The following is a 17,973-nucleotide window of genomic DNA, read 5'->3' as shown; positions in this document are numbered from 1 at the left end:
GCTCACGTTTACACTCTGTATTACATATATATATTCTGTGGTATAAGACAAAGCAATGTCAACGTCCCAGCTCCCGGGCGGCGGCGGGCGACGCGACTCGACGCCGATGACCCTTAGCGGAAATGCAACTAATACAGGTACCGAGTACTGTCTGGATACAATGTTTCATTCGAAATGCACGTGTTCCAAATATTTTGTTGCTAAAAACGTTCCACACGCTGCTCTTACAGGTTTACTGTCTTAAGAAACATTCTACAGCGGTTTTGAGCGCGCGGAAACATTGGTTGTAATGACGGACTTCTTGACTATTTCCATTTGAGACTGATTAAAATTTAGAGTTTGCGAATGAACCACTTTACAGTAGTAATATATTTTACACTTAGCTTGAAATTGTTATACAAAATCGCAAACATAATATTAATCTGTCACAGTTGAGAATTGTTAACAACTAAGTCATAATAAAACAACAGATTATTAATTGAAAATGAGATTTATTGAAAAAAAAAATTAATTAATCTGAATAGTTTGGGAATATACATCTTTTTTATACCTTTATAACCTTTTTTACTAAACGAAACGAAAATATTTAAGATATCAGAATAAGATAAAGAAGAATTCTCAAATTCAGATGTGTCAGCAAAAAGGTATGCTTGGTTACTCGTCTGGACGGTAATATCCGTTTCGATATGTGGTCAATGGCAAACTTAGCCTGGTCACATATTTCCGGTAACAGTTCTGTGTCGTTTACGCCTTTCGATTGGCGCATTGATTGGCGCGACCCGCCCTTTTTGGAAATGCGCCAATCAAATACTGTCGTCGGCACGGTTCTTCTTAACAGAAACTAATAATGTGAGCCCAGTCTTATACTGAGTCCCATCCAGTCAATTACTGTCAACCCATGTCTCATACCTACTCTGATTGACCGCGTTTGACTTCCCAAACTGTCTCGAAACAATATTTATAATGATCATCTATGAATTGATATTAAAATATTGTCCATGAAAACTAAAAATACTGATGAAGTACTGTAAAATTTATGAAAATACGCTGATTACATAGGAATATTACAACGCCATCTATTTTCATACTAAGCAGAGCTGACACTATGGGTAGGTAAGACAGGTAGATAAAACTTTTATTTGCGATAAAGGGCACAGTAAAGTACAACAATATACAGAAAAAGATGCAACGTACTTTGAGACGAGATATACGAGTACTTTGATCAATTATCAATATACAATATAGATACAAAAAATGAGTGACAAATCGTCCGTACCCAAAAAAGAAAACACCTCAGTGTATTGTTTGCTCAAGCAGCAAACCAATGATTTTCAGGTATTGCCCAGGGATACCTGAAATGACGCGAGGACACATGTAACAATCCCGCCGCCTCCGAGCAGATCTACATAAAAATCAGCTACAATAACAAAAATGGTATAAATAAATACTGAAAAACGCTATAATAAAATAACCAAGTAATAGAAAATAAACTTATTACATAATGGAGTGATAACGGACATATATACGTATTTATTTTTAAATACATAAATAATATATACATAGACACTAATTACGTACAATACAAACACGTACATATTAGACTAAAAATACATGTAAAAATTTCACAAGTATTCTGAGGTACAGGCAGGATAAAAAGAATTTGACAATTAATGGCCAATTCAAGTGACAAGTGACGAATTTCATAAACTAAACAACAAATAATTATAAATTTTAACTTGAGTATTAATAAATTACAAACATTGAAACAGAAACATGGAACAAAAGATCCCATAAATATATCTGTTGTACCAGGTTAAAATGAAGCAATTATAGACAAACTTGTAAAAAAATATTACGTACACTTTGGTTTATTGCGAGATAAAGGCCGTAGATCTAGTAAAGGGACCACGCATTTACTTAACCTTGGTACATTTACTATATTAAATGTATTACAAACCCAATACACAATACGTGTAAAACATTGCCCTGACACAAATATAGAATAACGAGTGGCCGATGTACGCAGCGAACCTCCAATTGTAATAATATACCAAACACTTGATCAAATATAGGATAATGACCAACACAATATGTGTACGAGTAAATAAAGACTGTTCAATGATATTACCATGCATAGGGAGGAACAAAATTATTGTTGCAGGACATTTTCGGGATGTATGAATAGAGTACGATGCAGCTGATACCTATTTAATGTATTTAGTTATTATTCTATTAAATATCGAAACACTTCCCATTGCAAAAAATGAGATGCTCTAAAATATTAAATTGAATTCATTGACATCTTCGAATTATACATTGGTACTCACAGTTCCTTTTATGTCACTGACAGTAAAACTTAGGAATTACGGTTTCTCTAAAGTCTTTCTCAATTTGTTACAAACGTATACTTCGGTTGCATTATATTTGGGCATTGTTCCAATCTTAAAATAACAGGATGAACTTTAAAAATACGATTTTCTTCTATTGAAATAAAATATTATAATAAAAATAATATGGGAAATGATAGGGTCGTCCAGAGTTATAACAAGTAAATAGAATGAAAATGATAAAATAGATCATAGATGAGATAGAACCAAGTAGTAGAGAAGAATATTCGTAACAAAGAACTCCTAGAGAGACAAATTAAATCAGATATTGTGAAATATTAAAGAAGAAATTAAGAGACAAACCATACAAAAACGGATAGGATTCCGGCTAAACATACGATATCTAAGTTTTTATAATGGTACCACGATGATGGTAATCAAGCAGACGGCTATAGTTATTGGTTACCATAGTCTATAGACTTCTGGTATCACAGGTATCACGAGCGCGTTGGCGAAGTTTAGAAAACCTGAATATACCTTTCTAGTAAAATTCCATGCTGTAGTCTCCAAAGAAAACCTCGGCTAATAGTTCATTCCACTAGCTAAGCGCAAGCGGGAGACATCTCCTGTGAACCGCACTGTCCGAGACAACTTAGGTTCGTGTGGGGATGTATTTTCGATGGTGAGCAGTACGATGATAGAAGGTAACCATAGGCATACAGAGGAAGATCTACACAGATCAATTGAATACTCATGGGGAAATAAAAAGAACTAGCGAGTCTAGTGAACAAACTTGCTAGATATTATTCTAGACAGATATGATTCTGGATATTGTACGAAATATATATGTAGATGTTCTTGAGAAAGTATTATCTGACATTATGTGCAAATTAATAAGTAATATGAAAATAAATGGAATATGTCAGTCAATAATTGATTCGAACGTACATCAACAACAAAAATAAATCTCGTCGATCGAGACGATTGAAATAAGTACATTCAATACAAACTGATTCAATCGGGATTGGTAACCAGTGGCAGTTAGGTATATTGAAGAAATGATGTTTATTTAGGTCAGCACTCACATATATTACAAATCAACCAATGTAGGTTAATACTCTGAAATTAATTGATGATTTAATTTTTAAAAATGACGGTTAATTTACGGTGTACTTCATATAAATATATGGCATATGTTTAAGTTATGGCTGACATGACATTAGTGTAATAGCATAATGGTGGTCAATATATCCACCCTTTTTCTTTGAATAAAGTTAGTGCCGAGGTTCTTTTTGAAAAAAGAATAAAATTTCGGATAATAAAAATATAAATTTGAAGAGATTATAAATGATAATAATTTTTAGATAGAAAATGTTTAATATTCATAGTGCTTACAAAATTATATGATTGCACAAAGAATGAGTGGGTAGCGGTTTCTATGTTGATTGTCGTATGCCTCTTCCTTGTCAATTTGTATTTATTTAAAAAAACAATACGCAAGTTTTTTGCTCATTTTTCTTGTCATTATGTTTCGGGTAAGTGGTAGAATAAAAAAATATGACTATTCAAAAGTTTGTATTAAGTTTGAATAAATATTACTTATATTTCTTTTTAGGTCTTCTCTTCTCTCTCAAACTTCATTTAACTTCACGAACTGATAATGACGATTATAACAAGTATCTGTTATACATGTATATAATTATAGATAATTCGATTCAAATTGATACACATATAGTACTATATTTTTATGAAGACGAAGATAAAATATGATTATTATCAATTAATACGATTCACAAACGCATACAAAAATATATCTCCGGTGTAATGAATAAAGTTCGCTTAGCAACATCATATGAATCTACTTCATACGATATATGACGTTTCGATCTTTTGATCTCGACTACAAATCCTACACCTTTCCTAAAGTGTTACTAACTGCTTCTGGTCCAAAATGTAATTTCCATTTGGGATAGCGAATGGAATTGACGTTATTCAAACGTTATTTATAGTCTGAATTAGATGGGTCGGTACCGAATTATCGAAGTTTGTCCGGAATGTGGATCTTCATGTGATTGACTTTGCAAGTATTCAATTTACGATCACTCTTGATACTGGCATGTTAGTAATGACGCATTTACTTCCCCATACATTTAAATGTTAAGAAATATAATGAGTCTTTTAAAGGAGCACGAATACCTAATTATATACTAGGGATAAAGAGGGGATTGATACTAATAGATGTTATTTAATGTCATTTTCATCTCCACACAGTAGGTACTCCCTGGATAAACATCATCATCATCATCATTATTTCAGCCGGAAGACGTCCACTGCTGACCAAAGGCCAGGCTTTCCAGCGATCTTGGCCAGAACGTTGGTCTACCTATTCGGAGGCCTTCCCACGCTGCGTATTCCGGTACGTAGTCGCTATTCGAGGACTTTACTATCCCAATGGCCATCTGTATCTTGGACAATATCCTAGTATATTCACAATGATGGACTAACTGACCTGACTATCCATCTACATATTTTACCCCAGGCGGGTGCACCATTTTATACTTATTCAACAAAGAACAAGGAATATCTACACGCTACTTGAAAATGCGAACGTATCAACACGATTAAGTAGGACTATTTGCTAAATTATAGTATCAGTTTGTAGGGTACAGATAATATATGGCTACCATTTTATGGCGTAGTAACAACTCTATTTGTCTGCTTAATTTGGATATTTCTGGCTACCAATTTGTATGGGCTATATTTTCTTGGCCTTTGAATTTCAGTTCCATTCACGAGATTTATTAGGTCCAATTCATATGTTTAGTGACAAAATCTATAAGTACAATAAGTTTTTCATAATATTTTTTGTCACAGGCAATCATCCTATACAGCCTAATTAAGATAAAATGTAATTGCTTATATTACTAGTTTATTATACGACGCATATCTTTTCTTTATTTATGATAAAGATAGTACCTACTTATATATACTTAATAAAGAATATAATTTTATTGTTCTAGAAAAATCCTTTTATCCTAATCGTAAAACAAACCTTCCACTGAACTCAAAATTGGGGATAAAACATAACAACGGCATTCCGCAACAGACATTGCTGATTTATTGTAATGGCGTCTCGCTAAGGCGGCCATTCGCAATATTTGTGGTTTTGGCGCGAAAAATTAAGAATCAAGTGACTCGACATCCAATTTAAATAACATTCTATTATTAAATTATTTAACAGAATTATAGTAGTAACAGTAATTTGAGAAGAATCTCAGAAAACCTAATTACGATTAACTGATGAATTTGTCACAATGGGCTAACTGACTTGACATCATGTTCATGTTATCATTATCTACTGGTGCCTTGCCAGCGTAAACCGTTAGCGCAGGCGGATGCACCATTCCATTAAAATACATAAAAAAATATAGCGCCCTCGGTCTTCATATTTTTTGGGGAATTTGGTTGGGATTTGTTAGTAATTTGGACTTTGTCTGTATGTATAGCTGTTAAGAAGCTGTTACAGGCCCACTGCGACCGATTCGATCGAAAAAGATAGAATATTCCGAAGACCAAATCTCGAGTTAGGTCTTCCAGAACAATTGACTGGTCGCTTTATGTAATTTTATACAAAACATTAAACACAATCTTTTCCATTGTTTGAATTTAAAAACATCGAGAACAATGTTCGTAGCTTAAACACTATAAATTAAACCGAAAGATATTGTTTGATATTTACTTTTTAATTATAGTAGCCCGTCCGGGCTTCATTCGAGCGCTCATAATTTTAATTAATTATTTATTTATATGCTTTATATTGTACCAGATGTATTACAGGAATCAAAATTAACAGAGTAATAGAGTTGGAAAGGTGGCCTTATCGCTTATGCAATCGTTTCCAGACAACTTTCGGGTATTTTGTAAATTTGTGAATTTTATTTCGATTTTAAATCGATGCAATAGTTCTGAAGTACACTTTCCTCGTAATAAAATTCGCTCTCTTTCTTTATAATACTAGTATAGTAAAGTGATCAACGTTATCCCAAATAAATGAGAATATTAATTTACATGAAAAGTTGGCGTGTCATAAACTACTTGATGTTCCAAAAACTATTCCGTAATATCAAACTCAGCCTACACTAAAATACCATCTGAAATCCTGTTTTTATCAACCCTTTAAACTTCTCGACATAAATTTGAAATAGTAACTTGGAATTGAAATTTTGTGCTAGAATATTTTTTCTGTGTAACTGGAATGACAAATAAACTGATGACTCATGTAATGGAAAGTGTCAATTATTGATATATAGACATAACCACCACTACATATATATAACATGTCTCTACACCCTGTAATTTCACTGCCGTATCTTACCCTACAATCGGAACTCTGCATAACAAAACAAGTTACTTGACAGCAGAAATATGTGAATCTAAAATACTAATTCAGAAGACCTTTGTACAAAGGAATAATTCACACAGCTCTATCTAGTCCTAAACTATATAGAGCTTGTGTTATGGGTAGTAGACAATTCAGAGATTTTATAAATATATAAATACACTTCTTTTGTAAACCCATACGTAATATATATGGAAAATACTCAAAGCCATATTAAAAATATACTAGTTTCTTATATGTATATTATATTATATTGAAGAAAGGGATTGTACCTGACAAGGAAATTGCTATGCTTACTAGATCATTCCAACACTGTATAATCCAATTGTTTTTTATGGAAAACAATCATTTATTATTTTCAGATTTTCATCATCGTTTACAAAACAAATATGTGTAACGCAAAGTACTAAACCCATTTATTCCCGTTGGTGATGAGACGCGTCAGCTTCCACCCACGCTGGTTAAATTATCTCTTTATTAGATGCAATATTAGCGTGATTGATCGATGCACTTGTACGTCCAGTTATTGAACTTTGATGTTAAGAGTTCAGTGGCCGATGTGTTTAATAGAAAATTAATGGTGGATTTTTATTCTATATCCGTCTGCGAGTATAAATTTAATCCAAACCACAGAGATAAGAGAATTATATATACATAAACTAATATTAAACAAAGACGAATAAACAAACAAAGTAAAAAAATTCATAAGGCGATACTAGTATAAAATTTAATCTAAACCACAGAAATAAGGGAATATTTTATATATATAAAGTAATATTTTAAACAGGACAAATATTTTTTGTTTCCTATTTATAAAGTAATTAAAAAAAGAATTCAATAAAATATATACAAAAAACTACATTATAACCAATAGAAAGATATATCGAGTATCTTTCAATCGGTTGCTTAAACTATGTATATATAATACGTTGCCATTCCTCGGAACTAATATGTCATGTACCCTGAAATTGCTCTGCTTTATCTCACCTTACAATACAAGCTGCTGAAGACAGAAGCATACGCAGACTAATTTACATAATGTCTACTTTTACATTTCGCAGAGGAATTTAGTTTTTATGACTAAGAGGAAAAATATACTGGCTTATTATAAATGAAATAAACTTTAATGTTGTTTTATAAATGATAATGGAATGGTGCATCCGCCTACGCCAACGATTGACGCTGGCAGTGGAGCCTGATAAGATGAGCATGAGGACAGGTCAGTTATGCCTATCATAGCAAATTACCCCTAATATATTACAGTAGATTCCAGGGGAAACCTGAATGGTGGTGTGTGTGAATCAAACTGACATGGTACATTGCTATGTGTTAATAATAAATCCCTTTCCCCAACTTTGATGTTAGAGAATAACAAATTTATTGATCATTGCAAGTGCAACGGTGATAAAACACATATATATATGTATATATATCGACGGGGTATGAAATGCAGACAGACGGTACAGTCAGCTTCAAAAATCTATAATCATACAAAAGTCGCTAAACAATATTGTAATAACAATTTGGCTAAAGATATATTGCTTATACATACATTTTTTATGAATTTTTATATGATTTTCTTTGTGTTAGACAAATGAGGTCAACACAACTACTTTGTATTCACGTGCCGATAGTGCTATCATTCTCTTTTTTTGGTGCTCTCCAATATCTCTCAACGTCGGGACAACTTTTATTATATCTATCTATAAGTATAATGTTGGTAATATATATTTATACATATGTATATCGGTCGTAAGGGATATTGTAAGCCCAAAACCATTGACAGTGTTTTTGAAATTGGATTATTTTGCATAGTTACAAAATGGAATAGAGCTTTTATTTTATATTAAATCAATCGAATGTCGTCGTACTAATAGTTTTCATTTATTTTAAATAATATTTCCTATAAATACTTAAAGTAATTGATTAGAATCATTCGTATAAAATTTACTAGCAAAATTGGTACAAAATATTCTATATAAAAAATAGCTGCAGAACATTACTGCCTTTGACTTTATAAATTTTCTTGCCCAAGTAACTCTGTTATACTGAAAGTCACGTCAATGTTTTGTGAAGAAAATAAATATTGTCCGGCTCGAAGGACCAATGATAAATTATGTATGATGTAGCGGACTGTATTTGGATAGGTCTTGGTATTTGGCAAGGGATTTTTAGTTAAATGGTTTGTTAATTGCACGGCGTGTTCAGAAAAACACTTTACAATAACATAAGGAAGGAATTGACTTTATACAGCAATACAAAAGTGTTGCCAACAATGATTATCGAATTTACCTAATTTACATTATTGTAAATATTTTATGTATTTAACAATTATTAATATTTGTTCACGATGAACACAACTAACCTGATTCCGTTTCTCCCCAGATTGAGTATATATTAAAAAACTCAAATAAAGCCTTCGAAAACTCATAGAAAATTTGTTTGAGTCATTATATGCATTATTGTGGCAATTTTCAATGTCTGTGTTCACAGATTTTTGGTGGTGAGTGTACATATACTTTACAGTATACCAGACGGGACGCCCAACATAACAACTTCATTACAGGAACCCAAGGCGAGACCCGCTACCGGTGCAGACAACAAAGGCTTTTACCTCAGTCTCCCAACAGATCACATGCTCCTAACGCGACAGTCTGCAGGAGACAAAAATATACAGCGTCCACGAGCGTAAAAGAGACGAATATACTGGCAAATTTTCTTCCTTTTTCAGATAAAGTTACCAAGTCTAGAATAGCCGGATACCGAATTTTATGTGTCTGGCTGGCACGTTCCAATGTGGAAGCAGACGGTGAAAAAGTAAAGGGACTATTACGTTGTAACTATTTAATATACTTCGATAGCTGTTTGTGTCTATTTAAGTTTCTACCTAAGACATTACAGTAATATATATCTACTAACATTTATCTTTATTAATTTAAATTACAAGTTTGAACATTATTAAGATTCTAATCAAACACTACTATGTTTATATAAATAATATAATGCGTGTGTGTGTCAAATACATGTATGTATTTTTAGGTCTAATTAAAAATAATATTAGCATTCAGACTCCTTTTTTATATGAACTGTAAGTGTGCGGGTTATAATAGAGACACCGGTAGCAAATATTTCTGGATGCCCTTTAAACGATTACCGTCGTAAATGTACATAAATACTTCATATTAAAATAATATCTTGTTCGTTATTGCTCGTCTTTTTATAAATAAATCATATTTTACATACCAGCGCAGTCTCATAAATATTTTCTTACCTGAAAATAAAATAAGTTATTTTTAATATAAATTCAAGGCATGAAATATATAAGATATAGTTTATATAATATTGCTACATTTAACCTTAGACTTAAAAAACTATTAAAAGAAAGAAAGAAAGAGTAACAAACGCCCATCCATACTTACAAACTTTCGCGTTTATAATATTAATAAGATATTTTTACGTTATATTTTTGACCATGTCTAATCGTTTAAAACTGATTGGTATTGAGTATCGAAATAAATCCATATAGAAGTGTTTACACAAGGTCCTAAAATAAACACAAGGCGATCTAGGACCATCCATAGGCAAAACCAGGAGTAAACGTTTTTACGGTGTGTTCGATGTGGTTTTGTTTAATTAGTTGTGGTTTAAATTAATATTACTTTTAAGGTAGCTTCTGAATGCTTGCGATGCGTTGCGTTGGATTGCGATGAAATATTTTTATTTTACGTTCAACCTTAATGATACGATTCACCGCATCGACTACCTTAATATGTGCCAAATAATTTAAGATAGAGAACAAAATAAGAAAATCTACTAATGTGTTGTACAGCACTCGTTTGATGGAGAATTAGATTAGGAGATAGACTATGTATGTAGGGATTAAATGCATGTCTGCGAAAATTCAAGGTGTTTGTTACTTTGGGAACGAAATGCAAACTGCACACATTGCATATTCATAAACGTAAAACTGGGAGGCTGCTCTGTGGAAGCAATTTGCATTATTTAAACAGTGCAGGACAGCAATTTATTCGATTAATCGCTTATAAAAAACTTATTGCATACAGCGGTTTTAATCTAATCTTAAGCCATAGTGTATGACGTAACATATATGTTAGTAAATTGAGGACGTAGACCTATAAAAACTGATTATCGTTAATAGTTGGCCTATACAAATGCTGTCGCGTGCTAATATAGCGTATTATTTTAGTCTCCTCAAAACTAGTCTAAAACACGTATGAGAAATATGGTAAATTGTGTGTTAAAGGTTTTTAAATCCATTCAAGTATGATGAATCTATATAAAAGCATCTACGACTATCTGTAGACGCTTTTATCGCGATACGGTTACGGTGTAATGGAAATGTGGGATATGGTGACGAAATTTATAATAATACTTTTAAGCTTTTCGATGCTTGCGATCCGTTGCGTTGGAATGCGATGCAGTATTTCACAATTTATTTAACATTAGAGTCATAATTCACAGCATTTAGAGGCTACCTTAATAGGTTGCAAATAAATTAAAAAAGATAGAAAGCAAGAACTTGTAATTTAAATAAAACTGTTTAACATATAATATAGAGTATTAGATCAAGGACGGGTAATTTAAACCGCAACCGCTACCTACAAAAACTGATTTTAATTGAAAACAAGGTAAACAGCAACCCGGATATTCTGATAACTGCATTAATTTATTAACACAATTGTTTCTGTAATATACAATGCTTGACCTTTGGGCATATTGTAAATACGCCAGTACTTTCTGACCTGTATTTATTATCTTTCCTTAAGGAAATTACGCGACTTCGCTCGCGTGTGTACTTTATACCGTTCCCACAATGATTCTGTTTCCTACGAAACTAACAATAAAAGTTTTATTAAATCTACTATTGATATCCCATTCCTCAGCCCGTGTGAAATACTTGTTAATAATATGGCCAACTATAGGTGAGAAAGGGAGTACATATTATTTATACGCATATTATATATTATTTTCTGTATATATCTATTTTATATCTCAATACTTTCTACTTGTTAAATTACACCGCCATACTATCTCTGATCAACGCGATGGTTGACTGGTAAAGAATGCCATCAGGCATTATATCTGCCTTGTATACAATTATGTATGTAAAAGAATAAGTAAATAACGAGATGACTGCGAACAGGAATGAATGGAAGAGAAAAACATATTACGTGAACCCAAATAAATGGGATAAGGAAGAAGCAGATGATGATACAGGTGAGAAGTTTTATAATCGGTTAGCATATTTTCTCTTAAATCAGTACAATCCAAGATTTAAAAAAATCTAATCTATTCTTCTTATAAAATTAATATAAAAGTATAGTTGATGATGAAATGCTTCCATCAGGTCTAGCAGTATACGACGGCCATCTAATACTTACGACAGGGCCATCATCATGAAAATGAAATCATATCACCAGGCGTTAATTAAGATGAGTTTTAGGGTGAGTCAACCGCGTGAAGGTACTCCTGCCCATTTAAATTGCTGGTAATGAGGCTATAATCAACATCTCCTGATTGTTTGAGTTTGTTTGTCTATTCCGATAAAAGCAAAACCACTGCATTCGCTACTCACCCATAGATATTCTGACAGATTAATCAAGAGAACGAAACTCTTTCATGTATGTACTTACATATTAAATTCGTCTGAACTAAATTAGAATGCTGTATATTTGGTCGTACATAACCAGAATTATTTCGTATCCATATTTACAGAAGAACCTAATGGATGCACAGTCTGAAATCTTTCATCAATAAATAAATACGTTATGAACATATTTTCGTCGAACAAAGAATTACGATATGAGGTCAGAGAATCGTTGCATTGGAGTACAAGGCGTGAAATGCAGTTAATTTGAAACATGCGCGGTAAGCTATTAAATAAAGTGGCTGATATAACGCAGAAGAGCGAGAGAGAGATAATATACTTGTTTATGTTAGTCTAGAAGCTTCTCAGGAATATTATTCAAATTAGTAAGTAACATGAAATGATCTGTTTACAAAATTTTATTAGAAACTCGCATATAAGTTAATATCAAATACTGTATATGTACTCCTATTTGGCTATCTCATTTTTCCTTGTGTTTTTAATTGTTAGAAAAAGGTTTTAATTCCATAAAATAACAAAAACCATTTTCCCTTTGAAAATTTGGTTAAATAAAAATCTGTCATTACAATTGACTTCAATAGAACTGGGGGAGAGCTATATGTCTCTTTATTCCTTTTTTATACCTAAACGCCTTTACAGCTAGATAAACAGATCTCAATATAATTTAACATGACGATAGATTGTATTACGAGGACGGACATAAAGTATCTTTTATCTAAAACAAAGCAGACGAAGTCTGCGGGTCGTAATAGTTTATACTACATATTTTGCATAAACATACTTAGTTCCCTTTTTCTAAAATATTTAACTAACATCTTATTAATATTATAAACACGAATATTTTTGAGTATAGATAGCTGGATGGATGTTTGTTACTCTTTCCCGCAAGAACTACTAAACCGTTTTTCATTAAACTTTACAGTAATATAGTTTATACATCAGAATAACATATTCGCTATAACATAAAACGTTATATCTGGCTAATCGGAAATGTATTTTTTATAAGTTTATCATTCTATATTAGTACATTTTTGTATATACTTCTATTCTGTCTTATCAATAGTTTCCTAATATATATCTCCGTATTTCAAGTTTTTTTCTATAGTTTTCCTTTTACGTATATATACTTATATAAAATAAAACTACAACATAAATATAAATGTCATGTAAGTGTGATGCAGATGAAGTTACGTAGGTCAGCTGGTAATAAATAAATGTGACAGCAAATGACAAATGTTTTATTTATTTTGTTATCTGCGTTTGAATTCGTGGTACATATTTTCCTATTTATTCAACCTAAATTCCTTTATAACAATGTTTGTATTTATTTAGAAGTATGCACATGTTGTGTCGTGACCACATCGTGGAATCTAGCAGCAGATGTAAAAATAGTTGCATTTTGTAATACCATATAAGTCACATTCTATTGACCATCTCATTTATTTTTTTATAGCTTATTTTGAAAAAAGGAACTTGTGGTTCGCCTAATTATAAGGGAATACCGCACCCCATGTGGACTAGCAACACCAGGAGAATTGCAAGTGCGTTGTCGGCCTTTTAAAGAGGAATAAGCTCTTTTCTTGAAGAGGTCAATATTGTATCGCTTTGCAAATACTATTGCTGGAAGGTGATTTCACAATGTGGTTGTGCGTGTCAAAAGATTCTGGAAAAACCCACGGTAAAGGATCGCCAACCCAAACCCACGGTGATTCATCCAGATAATCAGGATGGTTAGTTTCTAGCAGGTAGAGTAATGGTGAGATTCAGCAACTTAGTATAAGTTATAGTATATAACTTATAGTTAACTATACTTATAACAGCAATTTATAAATTTGCAGGATACAGTATTAGTAGGGTACTCCTACTGTATATAGATTGGTGAATCACTTGTGCTAATGGTCAAACGGGGATCGAAATTACGACGACTCCTAGCGGTGCCGCTCCATATCCGTCGGGCGGGAGTTGAACTTTAGTCGCTCCATAAGTCCTTTCACGGGTTTGGAGTGCCATCTGCACTCGCCCCCTATAATTCGGTGAAGCTGTAAAAGCCAGCTGCGACAAACAGAATTAGAGTAGTCCGAAAAAAAATGTGCGTATGGTAAATGCTGGCAGTGCATCAATGGAAAAAGATAGCATGAGCATAAAGCAGTTGGCTGAGTAGAGAATACATCAAAAATTATTTACGATAGCAAGTATATTATTTGGCAACGGCATATAATTCTTTACTCGTATATCACAAATAAAGAGTTTCCATTCTTTGTAAATATAATTTTACCACACGAGATGAAGTGGTGGTATAATGGAAAAGTCCAAAATACTTGTACATATAAAAGTATGTTTTTTTTATATATACAATGACTCATTCAATCTGGTGGCCCACCTGATGTCGCCATATAAATATATACATGAATTGTATTCATCTATCATCATATATCATAACACACCCATTTCAGAAACAGCAATTTCAGAAGACAAAGATGTCACGTCTCTTATAATATCCAATCTAAATGTGTATCTACCTAAACTGTAATTATTAATTGCGAGCATTTTATATCGGTGTGATCCATTTTTATACACTTTTTTTTAATCTACATTAAAGACACAAAAATAGCCTTTAGTAGCTAAAATAATTTTACCTTTTGATATTTTTACTACTAAGGGGTGAAGGTCATTATATTTTGACGGCCTCGGTGGTCTGGCGGTTTAGCAAACCGCTTTATATTCGATGGTCGCGGGTTCGATTCCTCGCATAATGCAAATTTGTAATCATGAGTATGATTGTTTGTATTGGTTTGGGAGTTTTCTATGTATATCATGTATGTATTCATAAAAAATCAAATATCAATTATCTAGTAGTACCCATAAAACAAGCTCTGCTTAGCTTGGAGCTAGATGCCGCAGTTTTAATTGGCCTGAGTTATTAAGCAGTCTTGATACTCATTGGCCACATTCTAATAAAATACTAAGATAAGAACGTCGTATCCTAGTGGTTTACTATTCCAACTGATAGACTACAAAGGTCACGAGTTCGAATCTAGCCGACAAAAAACTTTGTGTCATTTTATATTTCCCGCAAACTTTTTTGCGATGGAAACATTGATAATAGCCTAAATTAATTCGAGAGACAGCGGTAGGTCGTATTTTAAAATTGCTCGGTATCAAAAATATACGCGTATTTATTTAATGCCTTACTAACGCCATATTATCTGTGCTAACGCCAAGATTTACGTTAAATGGCCAAGTAAAGTGTTGCGTTTACCTTGACGTCAATAATTGACAATACCTCTGACTACCCCATATAGCATTAGATTCGTGAATGTTATGTTTTGTTATTATTGATTACTTAGGTTTACGTACATAAACCAGCTGGGGTTCTGTGAAATGCAGACAGTGCTGCCGCTGGCGGAGAGAATCAGATGAGGGTGACCTAGGCCAAGAGGTCACGGTAGGTCATGCTCCAGCTTAAACTAGGTCACAGATTATTGCATTGCCACAGTGGGAACCAAAATAAACTATTTCAAACTAGCTACCCTGGCTTCGCAAGGTTGAATCGACTGATCGGTGCAACGTAACGGTTAAAGTAATGGAAGAAACGTAATAACTGAACGTTAATTTTCCAATCTATCATTTCTATTAATATATTTCAGTATTTATTAGATATTTTTATCTATCTATTGCAGGGTTTAGTAGCAAACATTTTTTTATTTTTCCGTTAGTTCTTTGTTTTGTAGATGTAGGTGAATCACTACATGCGTGTTAAGTCTCTACGTAGTGATGTACCTCCATAATTAGACAATTAAATTTGGATGTCGGGGGGATTATGAATAATGACGAATAGTAGTTTTTTGCCATCTCCGAATCTGCAATCGGAGTAAACGATAATACTGATAGTGCTGGTGAATTCGCAACGATGGACCTGAGATCATACTCATGTTATCATTCTCCATTGGTGCCCTGCCAGAGTGTATACGCGTATATACGTCAACGCAGGGACAAACATCTCTTTTTAAACGGATATATTTCTATTAAAAAAGAAAAGATAGATAATAATAATCTTTATGGGAGTTCTATTAATCCACAAATTTATAGGCAAGTAATTGTTGTTGAATTAGACTTGTTTTGATAAGAAAAGGTACCAGGGCACCAGAAATCGATAGGAAGTGTGTCAGTATTATTTCGCAAGCAGTGCAGGTGAAACCGAGGCCAGCGGGTCAAGCGTCTCTTTCTAAATATAGGTCACAGCTTTGCCATTGTTCGACTTGTAAGCGTGTCTGCAAACATTGTTTATTGCACTCTAAAGCGATTCAATTTTAGTTTCCACAAGCTGTGCTCGTGACTGCTTTTGCGTATACTTCAACATGTACTAGAATATTCTTCGAATCTGAATCTTAGCCTTGTGAACACGTGGAATTCTGCTGCGTATTTTTACAAACGCGAGTATCCTTTGTTCTCCGTTCTTTGGCAGGGCAGAGCGCCTATACTTCGGGTATGTATGTACTTATGTACATATACATCCTGTAAATACTTTAAGGTATGTAGTAAAGTATGCATTATGAAATAAAAGGGAAACACGAAATTGTACCGTAATATTTATAAAGAACACTAAATATTTTGGAATTTGTTGTGTTACATTATGTTGTCGTACATTTTCGGACTAAAATAGAGCAAAGCGAATCACGCCTACTCATCCTGATTATGAATTGACAATTGTATATTCAGGACATGTACTCGGATATCATAAAAATCAATACTTTTAAAGTACTGGTAAAAACCCAATGATACCAACAGGGAAAGAAAAAAGAAGACTGATGGACTTCCAAACATCCATCACCACACTTTATAGAAAGAAAAGGATACCATCGCCTAAATATCTACAGAACATTTGATGATGCTATCTACTATTGATAAACTATTGTCACCTGTTAAGAGAACAGAAAAGGAATTTTATGAGTTGTAAAGATCACGACAGATTTGAGACTATTTATTTATTTAGAAACCAACAACATACACAATATCAATAAAAAAATACAAGACAGTGTCGGACTTTACATATTTACCAGGAATACATTCCAATAGTTCAGGGATGACATGCGCTTCGCAATATGTGTCCTGTCCTTGGTTGGCGGTATACGTCAGACCCGTTAGAGCGGAAAGAAATTGTCATATAATAATCATTATATAAACTTCGCTGACAAATTTTAAAATCACATTAGCAATTAGGCTTCTTATTCAAATAAACCTCTGATGGTAGACGGTTTATAAACGATAGACGAAATTGAGACATCAATGTGCATTATAAATTATTATATTATTGTAAACGATAATACACGGCAAATCATGGTTCATTAAAGCTATGAGGGAGCAGTAGACAATAGACCACAAAAAAATATGATATATATTCGTTTGCACCAGTTCACTTCGGATATAAGGAGAATGAAGTAATAGTTCCTCACAAGTGTTAGTCAGCCCTCGCAGTCTACTACCTATAAAGAACCTGGTACTTAGTCTAACTACAGTTATTTGTCAGTTACGTGTTAGTCATCGGTATTAATGATCAACTATGAGTTGTGACTAACTGTCCAAGTTGATAGTTTAGTTGGGACAAAGAACCGTAGAAC

General features: G+C 33.0%; 1 protein-coding gene across 1 annotated transcript in view; it reads right to left on the bottom strand.

Annotated features, from left to right (window-relative positions):
• Window positions 1–15,788, bottom strand: part of LOC131850322 (protein yippee-like) — an 82,542-nt gene extending 66,754 nt beyond the window's left edge. The window contains exon 1 of the mRNA XM_059200560.1: window positions 15,713–15,788. Within this exon, the coding sequence (XP_059056543.1) occupies window positions 15,713–15,714 (2 nt within the window). The 5' untranslated portion in view covers window positions 15,715–15,788. The remainder of the gene's footprint in view (window positions 1–15,712) is intronic.
• Between the last annotated feature and the right edge of the window lie 2,185 nt (window positions 15,789–17,973).

Source organism: Achroia grisella, unplaced genomic scaffold, assembly GCF_030625045.1.
Source record: "Achroia grisella isolate CSIRO2021 unplaced genomic scaffold, CSIRO_AGI_Agris_v1 utg1061, whole genome shotgun sequence".
Classification (NCBI taxonomy): Eukaryota; Metazoa; Arthropoda; class Insecta; order Lepidoptera; family Pyralidae; genus Achroia; species Achroia grisella.
The sequence above is the reverse complement of the archived record's forward strand: the minus strand, read 5'-3'. Positions and strand labels throughout refer to the sequence as shown.